The following is a 22,796-nucleotide window of genomic DNA, read 5'->3' on the forward strand; positions in this document are numbered from 1 at the left end:
CCTGATCCAAGAACTCATCCGATTGGTAGAGTAGGCAGGCCTTATGACTTTGTGGCTGTGGTAACTTAAGATGACTGGTTAGCATACATATGGCTAATGTGTGCCAGGTTATCTGATGGGACCAGCTACAATATACCGTTCTATCAAGTGCAAGTAAATCAACCATTTTTAATTAGCTGATGCACATTTTGAGACTGTGAAACTTAAAACCGTTTCTAGTGTTTGCAAGTATGGCCCCAATTGGTTTTGGTTAAAACATGTTCAAATGTTTTGTTTACTTAAAAATATGCTTAATTGTGACAAATGTTTTCTGCAATGTGATCAACCTGTGACTGAATTCATTCAAGCCTTTGTTGTACACAGTTAGTGATCTACTGTAAAAATGGCTAGCTGGAGCTCGTCTGAACGGTCGGTTGTGAATGCCCTCACCCGTTAGTGCTTAATGCTGATATGTTTTGGTTCTGCCTACTATAGTGCTGTCCGGTCATATTCATGACGTGGAGGCCTGTACTCTTGATGGTCACCACACACAAGCGCTGACAGAGCTTTTCCATTTGAAGATGTTCATATATATGTGGTTCTGAAAAAGGGAGAGACAATGCAATCATCAGGATCCATTTACAAGATACTAAGAGATACATATATGCAAATCAAAAATAGACATGCAAACTATAAATATATATCAGAATGTGTGAGCATATGCCCTGATAAAAGCATATCAACAACTGCAATAATTTTACAGGCTAACACAGGAATATTCACACATCAGCAATTTAAACAACATAACTATTGCTATATCCCTTAATAATTAGTATGCTAGTTGCACTCAATAAATACTCTTGTAGCACTGACTAAACAATACTAAATGTACGACGTAGCATGCATGTGGTAAATACAACCAGACAGTGAATGTAAGTAAACAAGCATTAAAATGAAGTGCCAGGGCGGGCCGTGGAGTGCGTAAACGTCCTGATTGGTTTGAATGGGCGGATGAACGCGAATCATATTGAGAGGACCGTTTTTTTTAATGTCCTCTCAATATGATTCGCGTTGTTATATATATATATATATATTCTTTTTTACATATAGGCCTACTGTAGGTCCAGCCTTGAAAACGCAAATAGCATAATTTGTGACGTTTTGCTGAGGAATTTCCCTGTGCCTTTCTATACCCAAATACATCTAATCTAAAATAAAACTTCCTCAGACTTTATCGGGTGACTATTTTTTCCCCACGATTTTACCATTTACTTTTACCAACCTCTCGACTGTGATTGGTTTAATACTTTGATTGACTCCAAACAAATCACACTCTGATTGGCACAGAGCATTTCTCAAAACGAAAACTTCCTGATTGCCTGAAAATTGACCAAACTCGTATTTTATTACACGGACGCATACGACTCTTTCGCTTAAGTTGATTTTGATCAAAATGAGATTTAAATGTATTTATAGCATTGCTTTACTTGTAGTAGTCTCTATTTTATCAGCACATTGCGAGTTTCAGACTCTCGCACATTTAAAACCGCAAGCCAACGACAAGACTCAGGGAAGAGCTGTAGTGGAACTTCTGAGACGTCTACTTGGAAATAGATCTCGTGAGTTCATAGTGTCCGTCAACAGAACTTTATCCAATGATAATTTGGAAGTGTGTGAGCTCCGGTCGGCGAAAAACAATAAAATCATAGCCACGGGCAGCACTGGGGTGGCAGTCGCATCTGGGATTTACAACTACTTAAAATACTTCTGCAATTGTCACGTATCGTGGTCAGGTAATCAACTTAACATTCCTCGCCCTTTGCCGCAACTCACAGGCGTACTGCGCATCAGCACCCAACACAGGTAAGTGAACGAAACTTTATGCGGAGATAGTACTACTGTCCTCACAGGATGTAATAGGGCAACCTGGGCTCATAGACTAGACGTAACATAGTGAACACGAGACACTCAAATTAGGGATACCTAGTCAGTTGTAGAACTGAATGCCTTCGACTGAAATGTGTCTTCCGCATTTAACCCAACCCTTCTGAATCAGAGTATGATCTGTTATGATTGGTATGGTTACATAAGCGAGATGGTTATTTAAGGTTATGTTTACTAACCCAAAGGTTGTAAGTTTGAAACTCTTCACAGATTTTTTGTTAATTAGTAACTTGAACTACTTATGACTTTTTAGCTACTTTGCAACTACATAGCATGTTAGCTAATCCTTCCCCTAACCTTAACAATTTTAGCTAACCCCAGAGGTGGGACCAAGTCATTGTTTTACAAATCACAAGTAAGTCTCAAGTCTTAGCACTAAAATCCCAAGTCAAGACAGGCAAGTCCGAGTCAAGTCTCAAGTCCAAAACTTTGAGTTCCGAGTCCTAAACAAGTCATAATGTGCTCTTCACCAAATTAAATACCATTTCATATTTTAACAAGAGTAATAGTTAGTATATTACATTCATACAAATAATCAATGCTTTTAAAAAATATCTATATATTTATTAGTTTCCAAATAAACGTTATATTTCCATGGAAATACATAGGTAGCCATGAGAAAGACACACACTCCCCCAATAGTAATCGACTATCAAGGATCGCTATGGGGTGAAGTAGGCTTGTACACAATCGCCCAACCTTAATACACACACACAAACACACACACACTCTGTGTGGTTACAGTAGGCTAACATATGTCAATGGTTTTAGGAACAATAGTAACATCAGGCAGGATTTAGGCTACCAACTGCCTAGCCAGTTGTAGCTCAATCTTGGGTGCAATGATCACGTTCCCGCACTGACTGACTGTGTGGAGGCTCATTGATTTAATGTTACGTTAGCCTACATGAAACACTAGTAAAGTAATAAAATGTATAGCTGTCGGCTATATTAGCCACGACTTACCGTTCTTTGTGCAGCTTCAAATGTCGAACAAAGTTGAAAATTGTTGCGCCTCCATCTGTAATTTTTCTTCCTGTATGTTTTGCAAGTTGCAATCCATTTTTTGTTGATACAGCGTCGTCTTTATATCCAAAAATAATAACTTTGGGTATCATCTTTCCAAGGGCTCCATCTGAATTCACCCGCACAACTTTTTCTCAGCTGGCACAATTTGATTGGCTGCTGTCCTATTCAAACTGTAATCCATTAAATGAAGAGTTGATGCGCTGAACACTTTTTTTTTAATAGCATCATTTTTAATATTTTGGCTTGGGGAGGGTATCAAGTCATGTCGAGTCATAAGGCTCAAGTCCAAGTCAAGTCACGAGTCATTGATGTTAAGTCAGTCAAGTTGCAAGTCATTATATTTGTGACTCGAGTCTGACTGGAGTCCAAGTCATGTGACTCGAGTCCACACCTCTGGCTAACCCTAGCCACAAACTTAATGCTTTAACCTAATTCCTAAACATAACCCTAACCCCTAACTAACGTTAGCCAGCTAGCTGATGTTATCCACCTAGCTATAATTTGTATCATTTCCTACGTTTGTTTCAACATATTGTACGTTCTGCAAAATCATAACACATTGAATGCTTAGAAAATTCGTAACATATAATATGAATTGTAAATTGCAACATATCATATGAAATTGGTGATGGGACATCCACAAATTGATTACATGCCATACATACTAAATGGAGTGTCTGGGATTTACGTTTATGTTTAGAAGCTTGAAAAAGCTGCTCAGATGTGGAACTCTAGATCCACCACAAATAAGAGAATGCTATGCCAGGGCATACATACAGCCTTTAGTGCCTTTGGCTTGTTACGACCTCCTAGTGAGATCTTTTTTGGAGCAGTGAGCAAGTTACCTTATTCATAGACGCTAACTATCTTTAGTGCCTATTGATGACGATATCTTCTTCCCGGGGGACTTTTGTTAAGAGCCCAGACGCTCAGTCAGAAGGTGAACACACATTGCTTGCGGTACAGTTTTTGGAAACATAAGGAACTGCAAAGTATAGTAAATGTAAAATGAACAGTGTAATGTTTGGATTCAGTCTCGTCGGGTGAACTGTTGTGTCCTCACCTTTTTAGTTTAATGTTCCCATAATCTCCAAACTATTCCCTTTTCATTGCTACCTGGTTATACATATGTTTTCCAGATTTCTTCTGTAAGAAACATTTCAATTTAGCCCTAGGCCGATTCTCACGAATACAAGAGGTTTTAATAGTACATTCTTGTGCCAATGGCTTGGAAGACCCGGGTTCATGACCCGCAAGAAGCATTGTAATGTAGCCGTTCCCTACATTGGAGTCGTAAGTGGGATATGGCTGGAATGAGGCCATCAGAAAGGCACGTACATGAGGGACTTGCTATTGTTAAGCATGGGGATACGCTCCTGTACGGAGAGCAGTGGCGTGTATTCATTCATGGATGCCAAGGGAAGCCAGGTATACCCCCCAAAATTGACTATGAATAAAATAATTTGTCTTTAGTCTGTTTCCTAATTTTCCTTCAATTCGCAAGAGGCTGAATGTACAGTATCTCACTGGAGAAAGCATCTGAGATACTCGGTCTCAGTATTGTTCGGTCGATAGGCTGTTGGTTGACTAAGATCTTTTTTTTAGTCAAGCAAGTCTAAAATATATAGATTTTATGATATGAGACACCGGTCTGATTCACGCCTGTCTCAGTGGACTAATCGATTGTGGAGGCCACGGGGATGGCACACAAGTATCACATTTACCGTTATTTCCCATAATTTCTAATGTACAATGTTTGTTTGGTTACGGTAATTTATTTTAATGCATTCAATATATTCTTATTAGTCTTTTACCATTCTCATTGTCGAAGTGGACACGTTGTTTGCGGACTGCACAACCTAAGCTACACTTGTGAGGAACAAGTTTTGGTTTATTTCATTGCATTTAGGAGTTGTCAATTTATTCATTATTGTTTGTTTGTAGCGCTCCTGTCAATGTTGAGTAAGGACGCGCACCTGATTTATCCATAAAAGTAGGCCTGGGCTCCCTGGCCTGCGTGCAAATGTAGGCCTATAAATGTGCCCATTTGGTGATCTGATAGAATTTCTGATTGTCTTAACTCACCACTGCTTACTTCTCAAAATAAGTTTTTATTGACCTCAGACAGCAAATAAACAAAGTCTATTTTTACACCCATTGTGAATGACAATAGTTCCTCAACGTAGCCTATTAAAATATTTGCAGCTCTCTTTCGATAACCACTCGGCGTGAAGGGGGGGGGTGTCAATTCTTTGATCCGGTGGAAACGTCGTAAAATAGGCCTACCCGATTACTTCTTATTAGGGATGCACGATATATTGGAATCATACGTTATTAGCTAAAAATGGCGACATCGGTATCGGCCCGATGTCTAGTTTAATGTCGGTGCAAAACTGATTTCAAAGCTGATGTGCATACCTATATAACGTAGATGACGTAAGATACAATTGTATGCAAAACAGCATTCCTAACCTAGCCCACAATGTCTGCTGTGTGGATCGAGCAGTCAACAAGTCGAGCAGTCATTTGAAATAGTAAGAATTTTAGCAAGATAACTCGAAGGTGAAATCCATTAACGCCAAGATAATGGCATTTATTGCCCTTGACAATCAACCGTTCTTTTTTGTGATGTTGGCTGTTCGAGCACCGGTACACATGTTGCTCTACCAGAGTTGCACAGTAATAGTGTCACTGCTATTAGCTTCACGGCATACTATGGAATGCCGTTTTGGGGCTTGGCGTGTCAAAAAAGATGCATGTCAAATAACACTATTTGACGAGTCAAATAACAGTTCTATTATAGAATGTTGTGTGTTCTGAATTTACACATGCAAGCCAAGCGCCACCACTACTATCAGTAGCGCTGTCAAAGCTGTACAAAAAAAGTCTGCAAACACAGGCCACGAATGATGTGTTTACAATACCATGTTGGTAATAAAGCATTATTTGTTCAACTGCAACTTCTGGGGTAGTTAGCTTTAGCTTGGTACCTAGCTAGCACCAATACAACCAGCCTGAAAACGATGACCAGTAGAAATTGCAGTCATTTTCATTATTATTAGCAATGATTTAGGAATCCTTGTGAGGAAGTATTAGCTAGGTAGCCACTTGTTGTTCTTCTATTGAAATTGAACTTCAGTTCATTAAAATAAATAGCTAGCCAGCTACTTAACCCTGTTGCCCAAAGCTTAACGTTACAAGCAGCCAGCTAGCTTCATGTGGCTAGTGAGGTTCGCCAGGTTATGTGTTGTGAAGCTAGCTACAATAAGGATTTTAGGCACAATAGTGGAATTTGCGGTTTGCTTTCAAAATAAATGTACCTCTTTGAAAGTGATGCAGAAGGTTACAATTGGTGGAATTGTGCCATATTTAGACAAGATAATGTTAAACAAGGTTGGGCTGTGAAGCAATGAAATTGGATATCAGTCTACTTGGTGACACCCACAGAACACAACTGTTAAATGTTTATGCAAATATTAGCTCTTATCGCGAGACTGACTGTGTGAAATCACCTCCCCAGTCAGCCTATTGTGTATTGCCATTCATATTGCACTGTACAGCTTTAAATAAGGATTGGGGATCAATGAAATGGGGTATCAGTCTACTCAATACCCAAGATATTTTTTCCCAATGTCCTCCTCAGTTATCGGACTCAAACATCCACGCAGTATTGTTTTTCCTCGGGAATAGTGTTCAATACACATAGGTTGACAACATGTGGCTCAATTCAGTTGTTTCAGAGTCCCGCAATAAGAGCTATGACGCTAATGTGCTCTGGGTGCCACTGAGTAGGCTGATATCCCATGTCATTGATCCACAATCCATAGGTAAGGGTGTACAGTGTGATTAAACAACCTCGTCTGGCATTTTATATTCAATTATGGCATAATTCTACTATTTGTATTCATTTGCATCACTGTCAATGACATACTTTTATTTTGAAGGCTAACTGCAAAGTCCACTATTGTGGCTAATCTTTATTGTGGCAAGCTTCACATAGATGGGTCCAACCACCATTAATCAAATAAGAACTGTCTTATAAATTAGGGTTATTTTAGATCATGACACCCAACTATATAGTTAGCTAGCTAACTATAGCTACTGAAACAGATTATGTTGTTTTGTGGGAAGAACATTGTTTGCATCCATGAGCTAGCTAGCTTTTTTTAATGACCAGCAGTGTAGGTGCGCGAGACAACTTTACCAGCATCATAGCATACGTATTGAAGAATCGTTGTGACATATGAAATATGAGTGAGGGTGTAATAACAACATAAAAAATGTATGAACACGTTAAATTATATGATGTGCAATCATATTCAGGTCCTGATTGGTCAACAAGCTTATTTTACACGTCAAATAGTGTTATTTGACACGCAAAGACCCAAACTGCGTGCCATAGAATGAGAAATCCTGGTTGAAAATGAAACAAATGAACCACGAAACAGCACAGGAAGTAAATGAAAGAAATAGGTTTTGATTGTTTTACTGGTAATGGGGACATGCGTAAATGCCCCAAAAAATGCCTTTTTGGTCATTGTGGTGTGTGTAACCTTTATTTAACTAGGCAAGTCATTTGAGAACAAATTCTTCTTTACAATGACTGCCTACCCCGGCCAAACCCGGACGATGCTGGGCCAATTGTGCCCCGCCCTATGGGACTCCCAATCACAGCCGGATGTGATACAGCCTAGATTCGAACCAGGGACTGTAGTGATGCCTCTTGCACTGAGATTGTGTGTGTGTGTGTGTGTGTGTTTAACTGCACTAGAATGCTTAAAAGGCCACTAAAATGTTAAATATCAGTTATCGATATTGTTTTTTTGGAAAGGAAAATATCAGTATTGGCCAAAAATGTAATATCGGTGCATCACTAGTTCTTATTCCTTGCGCAAATATCCTACAGCTATGTCTGTCTGTCTGCAGAAAACTCTGAGGGACCAGAATATTTGATACAATGTTGCAAGATTGCTAGCTCAAGCTTCAGGCCTGACTCAACATAATAGTGGATATAATGTTTCAAGTTCCTTGCAGACAGGCCATGAGTAGCCAATCTGATTTATAGGATATTTACATTTTATCAGGATATTTTCTACCTGCAGGCTGCAATGTTTTTATTTGTTGGCTCTATGTAGGCAATTTTTTACATAGTTGGCAATATAAGTTACTTTTAGAATTTTTGATTAACCACATGATGATTTTGAGATACATAGACATTATAATACATTAAACTGTTCTACGAAAATGTGCATATACATATCATAACTGGCACACAGATTGGTAGAAATGGTAAGATAAATTGGCACTCCAAATGGAAAAGGTTGCCGACCCTTGGTGTAGCCTATTTGGAATTTAACAGCAGGAGCATAACAGCAGAATCTGCAAAGGCCAGCAGTAGCGGGAGGAAGAGGTTTGGTTTAAAAAATGTATTCATGTTTTTGTTAGACTATCTTGATCTCTGGCTCCCTCCAGTCATTTGTGTCTTAATGATTTAATCAGTGTGCTTAAAGCATCAGACAAGCTCAGTAGCCTACATATAGTTTATTTTATTAAAACACATAGGGTGTGTTTTTATATAGGGACACACACACACACAGAAATCAGTACCATGGACAGATGTAGCTTACGTTGATTGGACTAAATAGTTTCTGGTATCTTAGGTTGTGACTGTATTAGACTAAGCATAGATGATTTGATGATGTTGAAATGGTGTTGGAATAGTGGAGGCAGCTCCTGTTTTCTTTGTGACTTGCAGTAACTGTGGTTCTAAATCAATAGTTGTTTAGTAGTCCGAAAATATCTCAAACATTAACTTGCTTGACCAGTCTCTAGTAGGTCATGTAACTGTTTGCTTGTGGACTTCACCAGACAGATGTTGCTCTCCGATTTTGTGATGAAACAGTGTGGTTGAATTTATTCTGCCACTTTGTCTTCTTACTGTCTCGGCCTTAGGCTTATATATCACGGTGGCAAGGGATATGAACTAACAGGTTATAGAGCAAACCATGCAATTATCACAACACAGGTTGTGATATGGCTTTTTTTCCTGGCTTGGTTTCCTCAGTGATTTTACTCATGCACTGCTACAGACGGAGAGGGTAGTGTAACGACCCCTGCCTACAGTGCCTTGCAAAAGTATTCATCCCCCTTGGCGTTTTTCTTATTGTTTTCCCTATTTTGTTGCATAGCAACCTGTAATTTAAGTTGATTTTTTAATTTGGATTTCATGTAATGGAGATACACAAAATAGTCCAAATTGGTGAAGTGAAATGAAAACAATAACTTGTTTAAAAACATTCTAAAAAAACGGAAAAGTGGTGCGTGCATATGTATTTACTATGAAGCACCTAAATAAGATCTGGTGCAACCAATTACCTTCAAAAGATTGCACTTTTAAGTGTCACATGATCTGTCGCATGAGCTCAGTGTATATTTACACCTGTTCTGAAATGCCCCAGTCTGCAACACCACTAAGCAAGGGGCACCATGAAGACCAAGGAGCTCTCCAAACAGGTCAGGGTATGAAGTTGTGGAGAAGTACTGACCTGTGGGCCGCCCACAGACCAGGCAAGGAGGACATTAATCAGAGAGTCAACAAAGAGACCAAAGATAACCCTGAAGGAGCTGCAAAGCTCCACAGCGGCGATTGGAATATCTGTCCATAGGACCACTTTTTAAATATTTGACCTTTCATTTAACTAGGCAAGTCAGTTAAGAACAAATTCGGCCTAGGAACAGGGGCAGAATGACAGATTTTTATCTTGTCAGCTCGCAGAATGACAGATTTGTATCTTGTCAGCTCGGGGATTCGATCTAGCAACCTTTCGGTTACTGGCATAATGCTCTAACCACTAGGCTACTTGCCGCCACATCCACTTTAAACCGTACACTCCACAGAGCTGGGCTTTACAGAAGAGTGGCCAGAAAAAAGCAATTGCTTAAAGAAAAAAAATAAGCAAACTCGTTTGGTGTTTGCCAAAAGGCATGTGGGAGACTCCCCAAACATATGGAAGAAGGTACTCTGGTCAGATGAGACTAAAATTGAGCTTTTTGGCCATCAAGGAAAACGCTATGTCTGGCGCAAACCCAACACCTCCCATCACCCTGAGAACACCATCCCCATAGTGAAGCATGGTGGTGGCAGCATCAGGGACTGGAAAACAGGTAAGAATTGAAGGAATAATGGATGGCTCTAAATACAGAGAAATTCTTGTGGGAAACCTGTTTCAGACTTCCAGAGATTTGAGACTGGGATAGCGGTTCACCTTCCAGCAGGACAATAACCTTATGCATACTGCTAAAGCAACACTCGAGTGGTTTAAGGGGAAACATTTTAAATGTCTTGGAATGGCCTAGTCTAAGCCCAGACCTCAATCCAATTGAGAATCTGTGGTATGACTAAAGTCTGCTGTACACCAGCGAAACCCATCCAACTTGAAGGAGCTGGAGCAGTTTTGCCTTGAAGAATGGGCAAAAATCCCAGTGGCTAGATGTGCCAAGCTTATAGAGACACCCCAAAAGACTTGCAGTTGTAATTGCTGCAAAAGGTGGCTCTACAAAGTGTTGACTTTAGGGGGGTGAATAGTTATGCACGCTCAAGTTCTGTTTTTTTGTCTTGTTTATTTCACAGTAGAAAATATTTTGCATCTTCAAAGTGGTAGGCATGTTGTGTAAATCAAATGATACTACAAACCCCTAAAAAAATACATGCCAAGTGGTGTGAATACTTTCGCAAGCCACTGTATGTAGTCTTGTCACGATCAATGCTCGTTCATTAAATTGACAGACAATAGCGGTGAATGTGGAAAGAAAAATATTGCACATTATGTTTGACCCTGCATGTGAAATATGTGCGTAGTCTCTTTCGGAGTGTCAGCATTTGCATATGACCAGTTCAGTGTTCTGGGCTCTCTTTCGCTGCTTTATGGCACAGTGAAAATTGGGGGGGGGGGGGAACAGGGCATTGTTACAATTTAGTTTTCCTTGTTTACCGTGAGGGCTGTAGACATTTGTGCTGTGGCTGGGCCCTGTTAAAGCGAAAATCAGTGGGACGTGAAGAATGGAGTGTTGTTACAATCGAGTTTTCCTTGTTTATCGTGAGGGCTGTGGACATTTGTGCCCTTCAATTAGCCATAGTGCATTAGTCGCACATCAGCTATCCCCAGCAATGTCATCATGTTAACAGTGGTTGGATTGTAAAGGGCATGGGGCAGTTTTTTCCCATGACACGACATTAACAGTGAAGTGTAAGTCAATTATGATTTGGCTGAGATCTGATGTTGAGCTCGAGCTTGTTCCCGGCTGAAAGCTTTCATCCAATGAATCTACAGGATCTGTATGACAAACGCTGGTGTCAAGGTCAGCAGCAGGATTAGTCTGTAGAACATACACAATTTGGTGATTAGCCAACATTTTACTACTTTGTCCCCATCAATACGCACTCAAAGAACGATATCCACCCACCTACCCCACTCGTGTCAATAGATCATGCATACTAAGCTTCACACACTACCCACACTTAACAGGCACCAGTCAGTCACCCACACAATCTCCTCCTTACTAATTTTCTCCAATTTAGACTTCAAGCTTTGCATAAACAATCAACTAAGCAGCTACAAGACAGAGATACTACAGTATAAGTTGTAGCCTACTTATAACACACCATGTATTACCACAAGACACACACCATGTTTATGCAGTCCACAGTGCATTCGGAAAGTATTCAGACCCCTTCACCTTTTCCACATTTTATTACGTTACAGCCTTATTCTAAAATTAATGAAATAGTTGTTCCCCCTCATCAATCTACACACAGTACCCAAAAACAAAGCAATTAAAAAAATTAAAAGAAATACATAAGTATTCAGACTGGAGGTCGACCGATTTTAATTAGGGCCAATTTCAAGTTTTCATAATAATCCGATGTCGTATTTTTGGGCGCCGATGTGACAATTATTTTGTATTATTATTTTATTTTATACCTTTTTATTTAACTAGGCAAGTCAGTTAAGAACACATTCTTATTTTCAATGACTGCCTAGGATCGGTGGGTTAACTGCCTCGTTCAGGGGCAGAACGACAGATTTTCACCTTGTCAGCTCGGGGGATCCAATCTTGCAACCTCACAGTTAACTAGTCCAACCCAATAACGACCTGCCTCTCATTGTGCTCCACGAGGAGACTGCCTGTTACGCGAATGCAGTAAGCCAAGGTAAGTTGCTAGCTAGCATTAAACTTATCTTATAAAAAACAATCAATCAGTCATAATCACTAGTTAACTACACATGATTGATATTACTAGATATTATCTAGCGTGTCCTGCGTTGCATATAATCTGACTGAGCATACAAGTATCTAAGTATCTGACTGAGTGGTGGTAGGCAGAAGCAGGCGCGTAAACATTCATTCAAACAGCACTTTCGTGCGTTTTGCCAGCAGCTCTTTGTTGTGCGTCAAGCATTGCGCTGTTAATGACTTCAAGCCTATCAACTCGTGAGATGAGGCTGGTGTAACTGAAGTGAAATGGCTAGCTAGTTAGTGCGCGCTAATAGCGTTTCAGACATCACTCGCTCTGAGCCTTCTAGTAGTTGTTTCCCTTGCACTGCATGGGTAATGCTGCTTCGATGGTGGCTGTTGTCGTATTGCTGGTTCGAGCCCAGGGAGGAGCGAGGAGAGGGACAGAAGCTATACTGTTACACTGGCAATACTAAAGTGCCTATAAGAACATACAATAGTCAAAGGTTAATGAAATACAAATGGTATAGAGGGAAATAGTCCTATAATTCCTATAATAACTACAACCTAAAACTTCTTACCTGGGAATATTGAAGACTCATGTTAAAAGGAACCACCAGCTTTCATATGTTCTCATGTTCTGAGCAAGGAACTGAAACGTTAGCTTTCTTACATGGCATATATTGCACTTTTACTTTCTTCTCCAACACTTAGTTTTGCATTATTTAAACCAAATTGAACATGTTTCATTATTTACTTGAGGCTAAATTGATTTTATTGATATATTATGTTAAATTAAAATAAGTGTTCATTCAGTATTGTTCTAATTGTCATTATTACAAATAAATAAATAAAAAATCGACCGATTTTAATCGGTATCGGCTTTTTTGGTCCTCCAATAATCGGTATCGGCGTTGAAAAATCATAATCGGTCGACCTCTAATTCAGACCCTTTACTCAGTATTTTGTTGAAGCACCTTTGGCAGTGATTACAGCCTTGAGTCTTCTTGGGTATGACACTACAAGCTTGGCACACCTGTATTTGGGGAGTTTCTCCCATTTTTCTAATCTGAATATCCTCTCAAGCTCTGTCAGGTTGGATGGGGAGCGTTGCTACACAGCTATTTTCAGGTCTCCCCAGAGATGTTCCAAGTCCGGGCTGACTGGGTCACTCAAGGACATTCAGAGACTTGTCCCGAAGCCACTCCTGCATTGTCTTGGCTGTGTGCTTAGGGTTGTTGTCCTGTTGGAAGGGGAACCTTTGCCCCAGTCGGAGGGCCTGAGCGCTCTGGAGCAGGTTTTCATCAAGGATCTCTCTGTACTTTTCTCCGTTCATCTTTCCCTCTCCTGACTAGTCTCCCAGTCCCTGCCGCTGAAATACATCCCCACAGCATGATGCTGCCACCATGCTTCACTGTAGGGATGGTGCCAGGTTTCCTCTAGACGTGACGCTTGGCATTCAGGCCAAAGAGTTCAATCTTGGTTTCATCAAACCAAAGAATCTTGTCAGTCCTTTAGGTGCCTTTTGGCAAATTCCAAGCCGGCTGTCATGTGCCTTTTACTGAGAAGTGGCTTCTGTCTGGCCACTACCATAAAGGCCTGATTGGTGGAGTGCTGCAGAGATGGTTGTCCTCATGGAAGGTTCTCCCATCTACACAGAGGAGCTCTGTCAGTGACCATCGGGTTCTTGATCCCTGACCAAGGCCCTTCTCCCTCGATTGCTCATTTTGGCCGGGCAGCCAGCTCTAGGAAGAGTCTTGCTGGTTCCAAACTTCTTCCATTTAAGAATAATGGAGGCCACTGTTCTTGGGGACCTTCAATGCTGCAGAAATGTTTTTGTATTCCTGTCTAATCAATTGAATTTACTACAAGTGGACTCCAATCAAGTTGAAGAAGAAACATCTCAAGGATGATGAATGGAAAAAGGATGCACCTGAGCTCAATTTCGAGTCTCATAGCAAAGTGCCTGAATGAGGATATATATTTATCTATAAGCAATCTACACACAATACCATAATGACAAAATGAAAAACAGGTTTAGATATTTTTCAAAAAATATATACAGTGGGGCAAAAAAGTATCTAGTCAGCCACCAATTGTGTAAGTTCTCCCACTTAAAAAGATGAGAGGCCTGTAATTTTCATCATAGGTACACTTCAACTATGACAGACAAAATGAGGAGGAAAAACATTCCAGAAAATCACATTGTAGGATTTTTAATGAATTTATTTGCAAATTATGGTGGAAAATAAATATTTGGTCAATAACAAAAGTTTATCTCAATACTTTGTTATATAGCCTTTGTTGGCAATGACAGAGGTCAAATGTTTTCTGTAAGTCTTCACAAGGTTTTCACACACTGTTGCTGGTATTTTGGCCCATTCCTCCATGCAGATCTCCTCTAGAGCAGTGATGTTTTGGGGCTGTTGCTGGGCAATACGGACCTTCAACTCCCTCCAAAGATTGTCTATGGGGTTGAGATCTGGAGACTGGCTAGGCCACTCCAGGACCTTGAAATGCTTCTTACGAAGCCACTCCTTTGTTGCACGGGCGGTGTGTTTGGGATCATTGTCATGCTGAAAGACCCAGCCACGTTTCATCTTCAATGCCCTTGCTGATGGAAGGAGGTTTTCACTCAAAATCTCACGATACATGGCCCCATTCATTCTTTCCTTTACACGGATCAGTCGTCCTGGTCCCTTTTCAGAAAAACAGCCCCAAAGCATGATGTTTCCACCCCCATGCCTCACAGTAGGTATGGTGTTCTTTGGATGCAACTCAGCATTCTTTGTCCTCCAAACACGACAAGTTGGGTTTTTACCAAAAAGTAATATTTTGGTTTCATCTGACCATATGACATTCTCCCAATCTTCTTCTGGATCATCCAAATGCTCTCTAGCAAACTTCAGACGGGCCTGGACATGTACTTGCTTAAGCAGGGGGACACGTCTGCCACTGCAGGATTTGAGTCCCTGGCGGCGTAGTGTGTTACTGATGGTAGGCTTTGTTACTTTGGTTCCAGTTCTCTGCAGGTCATTCACTAGGTTCCCCCGTGTGGTTCTGGGATTTTTGCTCACCGTTCTTGTGATCATTTTGACTCCACGGGGTGAGATCTTGCGTGGAGCCCCAGATCGAGGGAGATTATCAGTGGTCTTGTATGTCTTCCATTTCCTAATAATTGCTCCCACAGTTGATTTCTTCAAACCAAGCTGCTTACCTATTGCAGATTCAGTCTTCCCAGCCTGGTGCAGGTCTACAATTTTGTTTCTGGTGTCATTTGACAGCTCTTTGGTCTTGGTCACAGTGGAGTTTGGAGTGTGACTGTGAGGTTGTGGACTGGTGTCTTTTATACTGATAAATAGTTCAAACAGGTGCCATTAATACAGGTAACGAGTGGAGGACAGAGGAGCCTATTAAAGAAGCAGGTCTGTGAGAGCCAGAAATCTTGCTTGTTTGTCGGTGACCAAATACTTATTTTTTACCATAATTTGCAAATAAATTCATTAAAAATCCTACAATGTGAATTTCTGGATTTTTTTCCTTCTCATTTTGTCTGTCATAGTTGGAAGTGTACCTATGACAAATTACAGGCCTCATCTTTTTAAGTGGGAGAACTTGCACAATTGGTGGCTGACTAAATAATTTTTTGCCCCACTGTAAATGTATTTCATTTATATATATTTTTTAAAATGTCGTTTTGTCATTATGGGGTATTGTGTGTAGATTGAGGATATATATATATTTTTTTATTTAATACATTTTAGAATAAGGCTGTAACGTAAGAAAATGTGGAACAAATCAAGGTGTCTGAATACTTTCTGAATACACTATTTATTTGCTCATCACGGAGTCAAGGAAAGATTTAGCAAAGGTGACTTGCGCTAGTTCCTGGTGGTGAGCTTGATGTTGTCACTACAGATGTTAATGGGATCGGTTGATGTCACTGCAGATGTTAATCGAACACACAGGCCAGTCAAGTTAGCCTCTACAGTAGTTAGTTGGCTAGCTAATAGATAGATATGGTCCGGTAGCTAACGTAACTTAGCGTAGCTTACATTTGCTTGCAAAGTTACAAAACACATTGCCAGATAGCAGCTGGCTAATTACATTGATTTGCTTCGGGATGTTTAGCCAGCATATTATGAAAGCTAGCTAGATTTTGGTTTAGATAAACACTACGTTACTTCTGCTCGACTTCTTAGTAAGGCAACCAATGAAACGTTAACCCAGCAGCCTGTGCTTGCTTGTAGTTTGCACATCCAGGTACTGAGCACCACACCATGACTGAACTTGACAGTTGTTGTAGAGACAAAAATATATAAACTCAGCAAAAAAAGAAACATCATCTCACTGTCAAATGCGTTTATTGTCAGCAAACTTGACGTGTAATTTTTTGTATGAACATAAGATTCAACAACTGAGACATAAACTGAAGAAGTTCCACAGACATGTGACTAACAGAAATGGAATAATGTGTCCCTGAACAAAGGTATAGGGTGGGTCCAAAATCAAAAGTATCTGGTGTGGCCACCAGCTGCATTAAGTACTGCAGTGCATCTCCTCCTCATGGACTGCACCAGATTTGCCAGTTCTTGCTGTGAGATGTTACCCCACTCTTCCACCAAGGCACCTGCAAGTTCCCTGACATTCCTGGGGGGGAATGGCCCTAGCCCTCACCCTCCGATCCAACAGGTCCCAAATGTGCTCAATGGGATTGAGGACACATTGTGTCCAGTCTAGCAACTAAACACCAATGTTTTCCCGATGTCCCAGTGTAGCTCCCTGGTAATGCCTTTCTCTTGTTTCTAGATTCAGGTACTATCAGAACGTATGCACTCAGAGCTACTCCACATTGTGGTGGGACTGGCCACGATGGCAGAGAGAGATCGACTGGATGGCACTGAATGGCATCAATCTGCCTTTGGCATTTACTGGACAAGAGGCCTTGTGGCAAGAGGTAATGAGATCCCATAGTGGGTGTGTGTGTGTGTGCGCTGAGGTGGAGCAAACTGGAATGCATATTACAACTAATTTCCTACTAATAGGTGGGGGTAATGCCAGATAAAAGTGCAAAGTAATTTTTTGCTAACTTTTTCCTATTTAAACACACATTTTGTCTTAACTGTATTGTATTTTAGAACAACTCTGACATCTAGCTGTTTTTGATGGATTAGGTGTACCTCTCAATGGGGCTGAACCAGACTGAAATTGACCACTTCTTCACTGGCCCCGCCTTCCTAGCCTGGAACCGTATGGGGAACCTGTTCCAGTGGGGCGGACCCCTACCACAGTCCTGGCATGTGAAGCAGCTCTACCTTCAAGTACTAACATTTTGATTGGTCTCCATACACACATTGGTTCCCTCCTGCATTTGGAATAATAATGATATATATGTTGTATATTTCTTCTGCACTCCAGTTCAAGATTTTAGACCGAATGAGATCCTTTGGAATGCTGCCTGTCCTGCCGGCTTTCTCTGGGATTGTGCCTCAGGGCATCGTCAGGTATGACTGCTTATTCAAAACCGTTTCATCCATCCATGGCTTCCGTTCTATATTTTTGTTGTTGTTGGAATACAAAATAAATAGCCATTTGGAGGTATTTGAATCAGTTAAGATCAATGTGCTCGGCAACAATGTTTTCCTGGATTGTTCAGTCCTTGTTTGTTCCATTTTCCAGACTCTTTCCGAAAGCCAACGTGACCAAACTGGCGCCCTGGAGCCATTTCAACTGCAGCTACTCCTGCGCATATACCCTGGACCCCCGTGACCCCCTCTTCCATTCGATCGGCTCCCTGTTCCTGTCCCAGCTGGTCAAGCAATTTGGCACAGACCACATCTACAACACAGACACCTTCAACGAGATGACGCCGACCTCCTCGACCCCACCTACTTGTCCTCGGTCAGCCGCGCAGTCTTCGACACCATGACCTCTGGTGAGACTTGCATGCCGAACGCCGCAAAAAAACCCGCTGTCTGTTAATTAGCTGACACTAGCTTCGTTACCCTCTAATGTGTTAAGTAGTTTTTCTTCCGGGAATTCCGGCCACAACAGTTAGCGGATGTTAAAATGGCAGTATACATTGGGTCGTAATTACTGTAATCGTCCTACTTTCATAACCCCAGGGTGCCCTGCCATAGTGCCACCCGTGGGGGTTGTACACAGACCCCTTGCCCATACTCCTAGCCATATTAAGAGCTCTGCCTTTCTTCTCTCTCACCCCAAAATCTTTTTTTTCTCCAGTGGATCCCCGGGCCATTTGGCTGATGCAGGGCTGGCTCTTTGTGTTTGACACAGCATTCTGGAAGCCTGCCCAGATTCAGGCCCTTCTGCACGGAGTGCCCATCGGTCGGATGATCGTGCTGGACTTGTTTGCAGAGTCCACGCCGGCTTTCTCCTTAACCAAGTCTTTCTACGGCCAGCCCTTCATATGGTGCATGCTTCACAACTTTGGCGGCAATAGCGGGCTTTTTGGCACGGTGGAGAGCATCAACTCAGGGCCTTTCGATGCTCTCGCCTTCCCCAACTCCACCCTGGTTGGGCTCGGGCTGGCACCGGAGGGCATCGAGCAGAACCCTGTGGTGTACGAGCTGATGAGCGAATTGGCGTGGCGCAAAGAGCCAGTCAACCTGGCCAAGTGGGTGTCGCTGTATGCGGTTCGCCGCTACGGCAGCACCCACGAGAACCTGACAGCCGCCTGGAGACTGCTTTTTGGTAGCGTTTACAACTGCACCGTGCCCCACTACAAGAACCACAACAAGAGTCCACTGGTGCACCGGCCCTCGCTGCACAAGACCACAGAGGTGTGGTACCAGCGGGCCGACCTGTACGAGGCCTGGAGGCTGTTGTACCAGGCGGCCTGGCCTCTCATGGCCCAAGAGACGTTTCGATACGACCTGGTGGACGTCACCCGAGAGGTTCTGCAGCTTCTCACCACCGACTACTACCACGAGATCCGGGATGCCTTCCAGGCCCAGAAGCTTCCGGAACTCCTGACGGCGGGGGGCGTGCTGGTGTACGACCTCCTCCCTGAGCTTGAGCGCCTGCTGTCCAGCGACGGCCACTTCCTGCTGGGAACGTGGCTGGAGCAGGCACGCTCCCTGGCCCTGGATGAGGCGGAGGCGCGGCTGTACGACATGAACGCCCGGAACCAGATCACCCTGTGGGGGCCCGAGGGCAACATTCTGGACTATGCCAGCAAGGAGTGGGGTGGCCTGATGGAAGACTACTATTCCCAGCGATGGAGCCTGTTTGTCAACACCCTGGTGGAGTGCCTGGAGAGAGGCCGACCCTTCAGGCAAGATGCTTTCAACCAGGCCGTCTTCCAGGTGGAGAAGGGCTTTGTTTTCAACAAGCGGAAGTACCCCTCCAAACCACAGGGTGACACCTACGACATAGTCAGCAGAATCTTCCTCAAGTATTATCCACAGGCTTTGGAGAGACTAAAGTGAGCCTGTCTGTAATCTGCCGAAAGACTTATCTCCTTTCACAGCGAGAAGAATGTCTCTCCCCCCCCACAATCACTTTTCTGTAGAATGTACTCAGAGGTTCAAAATACCCTTTTATTTTGTAAATAATTATATTGTGGATTGTTGAGATTACTAGAGCAGCATACAAATGTACATATTGAAGACGAGACATCCAAACATATGTTAAATGTGTAAGGAAAAAGAACTGACATTAAATAGATAGTTCAGCAAAATGAAATTTTGATATTTTTCTTCTTACCTTTGAAGCAGTCTATGGACAAGGAGTGACTGCAATCCACTATTCGGTTTTGTTAAACTACCACTGCCAACAATTGGTAAAATGTGCATTTTCAGAGCAAAAACTAATGCAAGTCAATCTCCCTCGTTTAGCATGTTTTAAATATAATGCCCTATTGATCACTTAAATGGATTGTGTTGCCTAATTGCTTACCAATTACTTGGTTTAAACAAAAAAAGGGAGATGATTTGGGCAGGAAATTAGGCTGCTTTCAAGGTAAGGAAACAAATATTTAAATCTATATTTCACTGTTAAGTAGCCTTGCTTGAGCCTTGGCATGCATTTCACTGAACTATCCCTAGGCCAAGTGCAGCTGTATTTGGCTCAATATCAAATCATTTCTGGGTAACAACTAAGTTAAGGAGTTTTACATGTAAAAAAAATAAATAAACAAATAGCTTTTTAGTACAATTATTTCTCAAGCAAGCATTTTGCTAGGACTGTCTGGGTGTGGAACGGGGAAAGGGGACCAGAGTGGTGCATTAATCACAGTCAGGATTGTGGAAGGAAGCAGAGAGGCCTAATGGGAGGGATATGCAACTTGAAAACTAACTGTTATTTGCAGAGGTTTGGAAGTCTATTTTTATTATTGGTCTAATAACTTAGCCAAAACACGAGGCGAGCCACAACCCATACAAAACCTGCTGAATAGAAGGTCCTGGGTTGTATTTTTCAACCAGCAACTATCGGGAAATAACACTGATCACATTCTTTTTCACACTTTTACAGTGTTCTTTTCATCAGCCGTTATACAAAAATTATACAGAACACAGGAAAATCTGAACTTTGACTGCACTGGGCCTTAAACTTAATTACTATAACAGGCATAGATTAATATATGACTTAATTGCACCATTAATTAATACACTGACTGTAGAAAACATTAGGAACACCTGCTCTTTCACATGGTCAGTCTGTCATGGAAAGAGCAATGTTTTTAATGTTTTGTATACTCAGTGTATTATAGAGAGCAGTCCTTTCGGAGCCCAGATAATTTATTTATGAATCCCATCATTGGAAGTTTCAGTAGTTGGGTTTCCCAAGGGACTACATAGGCCAGCATAACTGACCTAAGTTGTAAATATACGAAAAAAAGGAATTGCCCTGTAATGTGAATGTATCTTTCAAATTTTGGAATGTTCTCAAATCATTATTGTTCATGATATCGATAAGGGTACGGATTCCACCTTTGGACTATTGGGGTGACGCAAAAGGCCGTCCTCCAGATGGCAAGGCATTATTGTGGAATGTTGGCGTGTGGGCATGCCATTTTGATTCCCAGTTGCATTGTTTTTTCAATTTTCCGCCAAATATAAATTGTGTGAGCAATAATGGGACCAAAGTGTAGTTTACATTGTTGAAGGGATATACCGTATGAGTGAAGACTACCTCTTCCAGGGCAATAGCAGACACCGTATGTCTCTCTATACTCAGCCGGTGTGCAGAAGAATCATGTCTTAACCAATTTAGGATGTGGCGAAATGCCAGTGCCTGGAAATACAATTGAAAGCTTGGCACGGATAGTCCTACGTCTTTCCCTCTTTGTACCGCAATATGAATTTGATCCCAATAGCCAGAAGGGGAGCTTTCTACTCCCACATATTTTAAATGGGAACTATTGGGATTCCATAAGGAGAGATGGAGTCCTCCACCGGTGCCTTGAGAGGCATTAGGACTGATTTTGATTAGATACGTTTTATAGCTTGAGCTTAATTCAGCTTCATCTATGATCTTCGATGCGTTAAGGAGCAATCAGAGGTGTACAGGTCTTTATAGAAGCGAGAGAATCTTGAATTAATTTGTGTTCCCGTGTTTCAGATTCAATAGTTGCTAATATCAGCCAATTGATCGTTACTACTTAGCTTGTTGGCTAGTAAACAACTGGGACGATTACCATGGAAATAATGGTTGAGTATTACTCTATTGATGGCAAATTATGCTCTGTCTAATCAATAAGTTAAGTTCTGTCTTGACTTTGGAAAAATGGCTACCTGGTCTAAAGAGTTTGTGGAGAACGCTCTAACACAGTTAAAGAAATCCGATTTCTAAATGTCAATTGTGATTTATTCGATCCAAATGCAGTTGCCTTATTGTTAATAATAGAATCCAGGGGTCATCGACTGAAATCTTTTATTGGTCATTATGAATTCATTTAATTTCAAATTGATCAAAGAATTCAGGATTTTTTAGTAAAGAAACGTTGAAACGCCATCTTGTGACTCTTCTAGGAGATTCTGAAGTTGGCAGTAGTAAGCGTGGTGGTCAGACATGCTCATATGTTGAATTTCTATTTTCTTAATTAAATATGTAAATAAAATACAGGTGTAGATAATAGTATGAAATCGATTTGTGAGAATGTTATATGCCTGTTTGAGGAGAAAGTGTACTATTTTATTTAGGATTATGTGCTCGTCAGGCATCAATGAGGTTGTAGTCAGAGATTATATGCTGGAGAGCCTTGGTTGCATGTGGATTGTAGTTGGTTTTATTAGATTTCTCCCATGGCATTCATGTCTGTTCAAATAACCAGATGGAATTCAGTTAATTTTAACAATATGCTGTTCAGAGAATCAAGAACTGTAGGATCATATGAATTGAGCGTACATGTGAATAAAGGCTATTTTCTTTCCATTATGAATACGTTTAAGGAAAGTGATTCCGCCTTCTTGGTCTTCGCCCTTATGCTCTGTGATTTACAAAATACATTACTTCTAATCTTGTTTACAATTAAACATTTGAGACATTCTAAGACGTTTCATGTGGAAGCGGCTTAGCATGGCTTAACGACCTATAAAATGGTATAAAACAACCTATAAAAAATGGTCAATTTAAGAAATGTGTGC

General features: G+C 41.3%; 1 protein-coding gene across 1 annotated transcript; it reads left to right on the plus strand.

Moving 5' to 3' along the window:
- The first annotated feature begins 1,335 nt into the window (after positions 1-1,335).
- Positions 1,336-22,591, plus strand: naglu (N-acetylglucosaminidase, alpha). Its single transcript, XM_029629593.2, is given in 7 exon segments — positions 1,336-1,842; positions 16,996-17,143; positions 17,361-17,507; positions 17,605-17,690; positions 17,866-18,062; positions 18,065-18,121; positions 18,430-22,591. Coding segments are annotated over 7 exon segments (2,253 nt in total). The 5' UTR covers positions 1,336-1,432; the 3' UTR covers positions 19,638-22,591.
- The last annotated feature ends 205 nt before the right edge of the window (positions 22,592-22,796 follow it).

The sequence above is a fragment of the Oncorhynchus nerka genome, linkage group LG23, assembly GCF_034236695.1.
Source record: "Oncorhynchus nerka isolate Pitt River linkage group LG23, Oner_Uvic_2.0, whole genome shotgun sequence".
In the NCBI taxonomy this organism is placed as follows: domain Eukaryota; kingdom Metazoa; phylum Chordata; class Actinopteri; order Salmoniformes; family Salmonidae; genus Oncorhynchus; species Oncorhynchus nerka.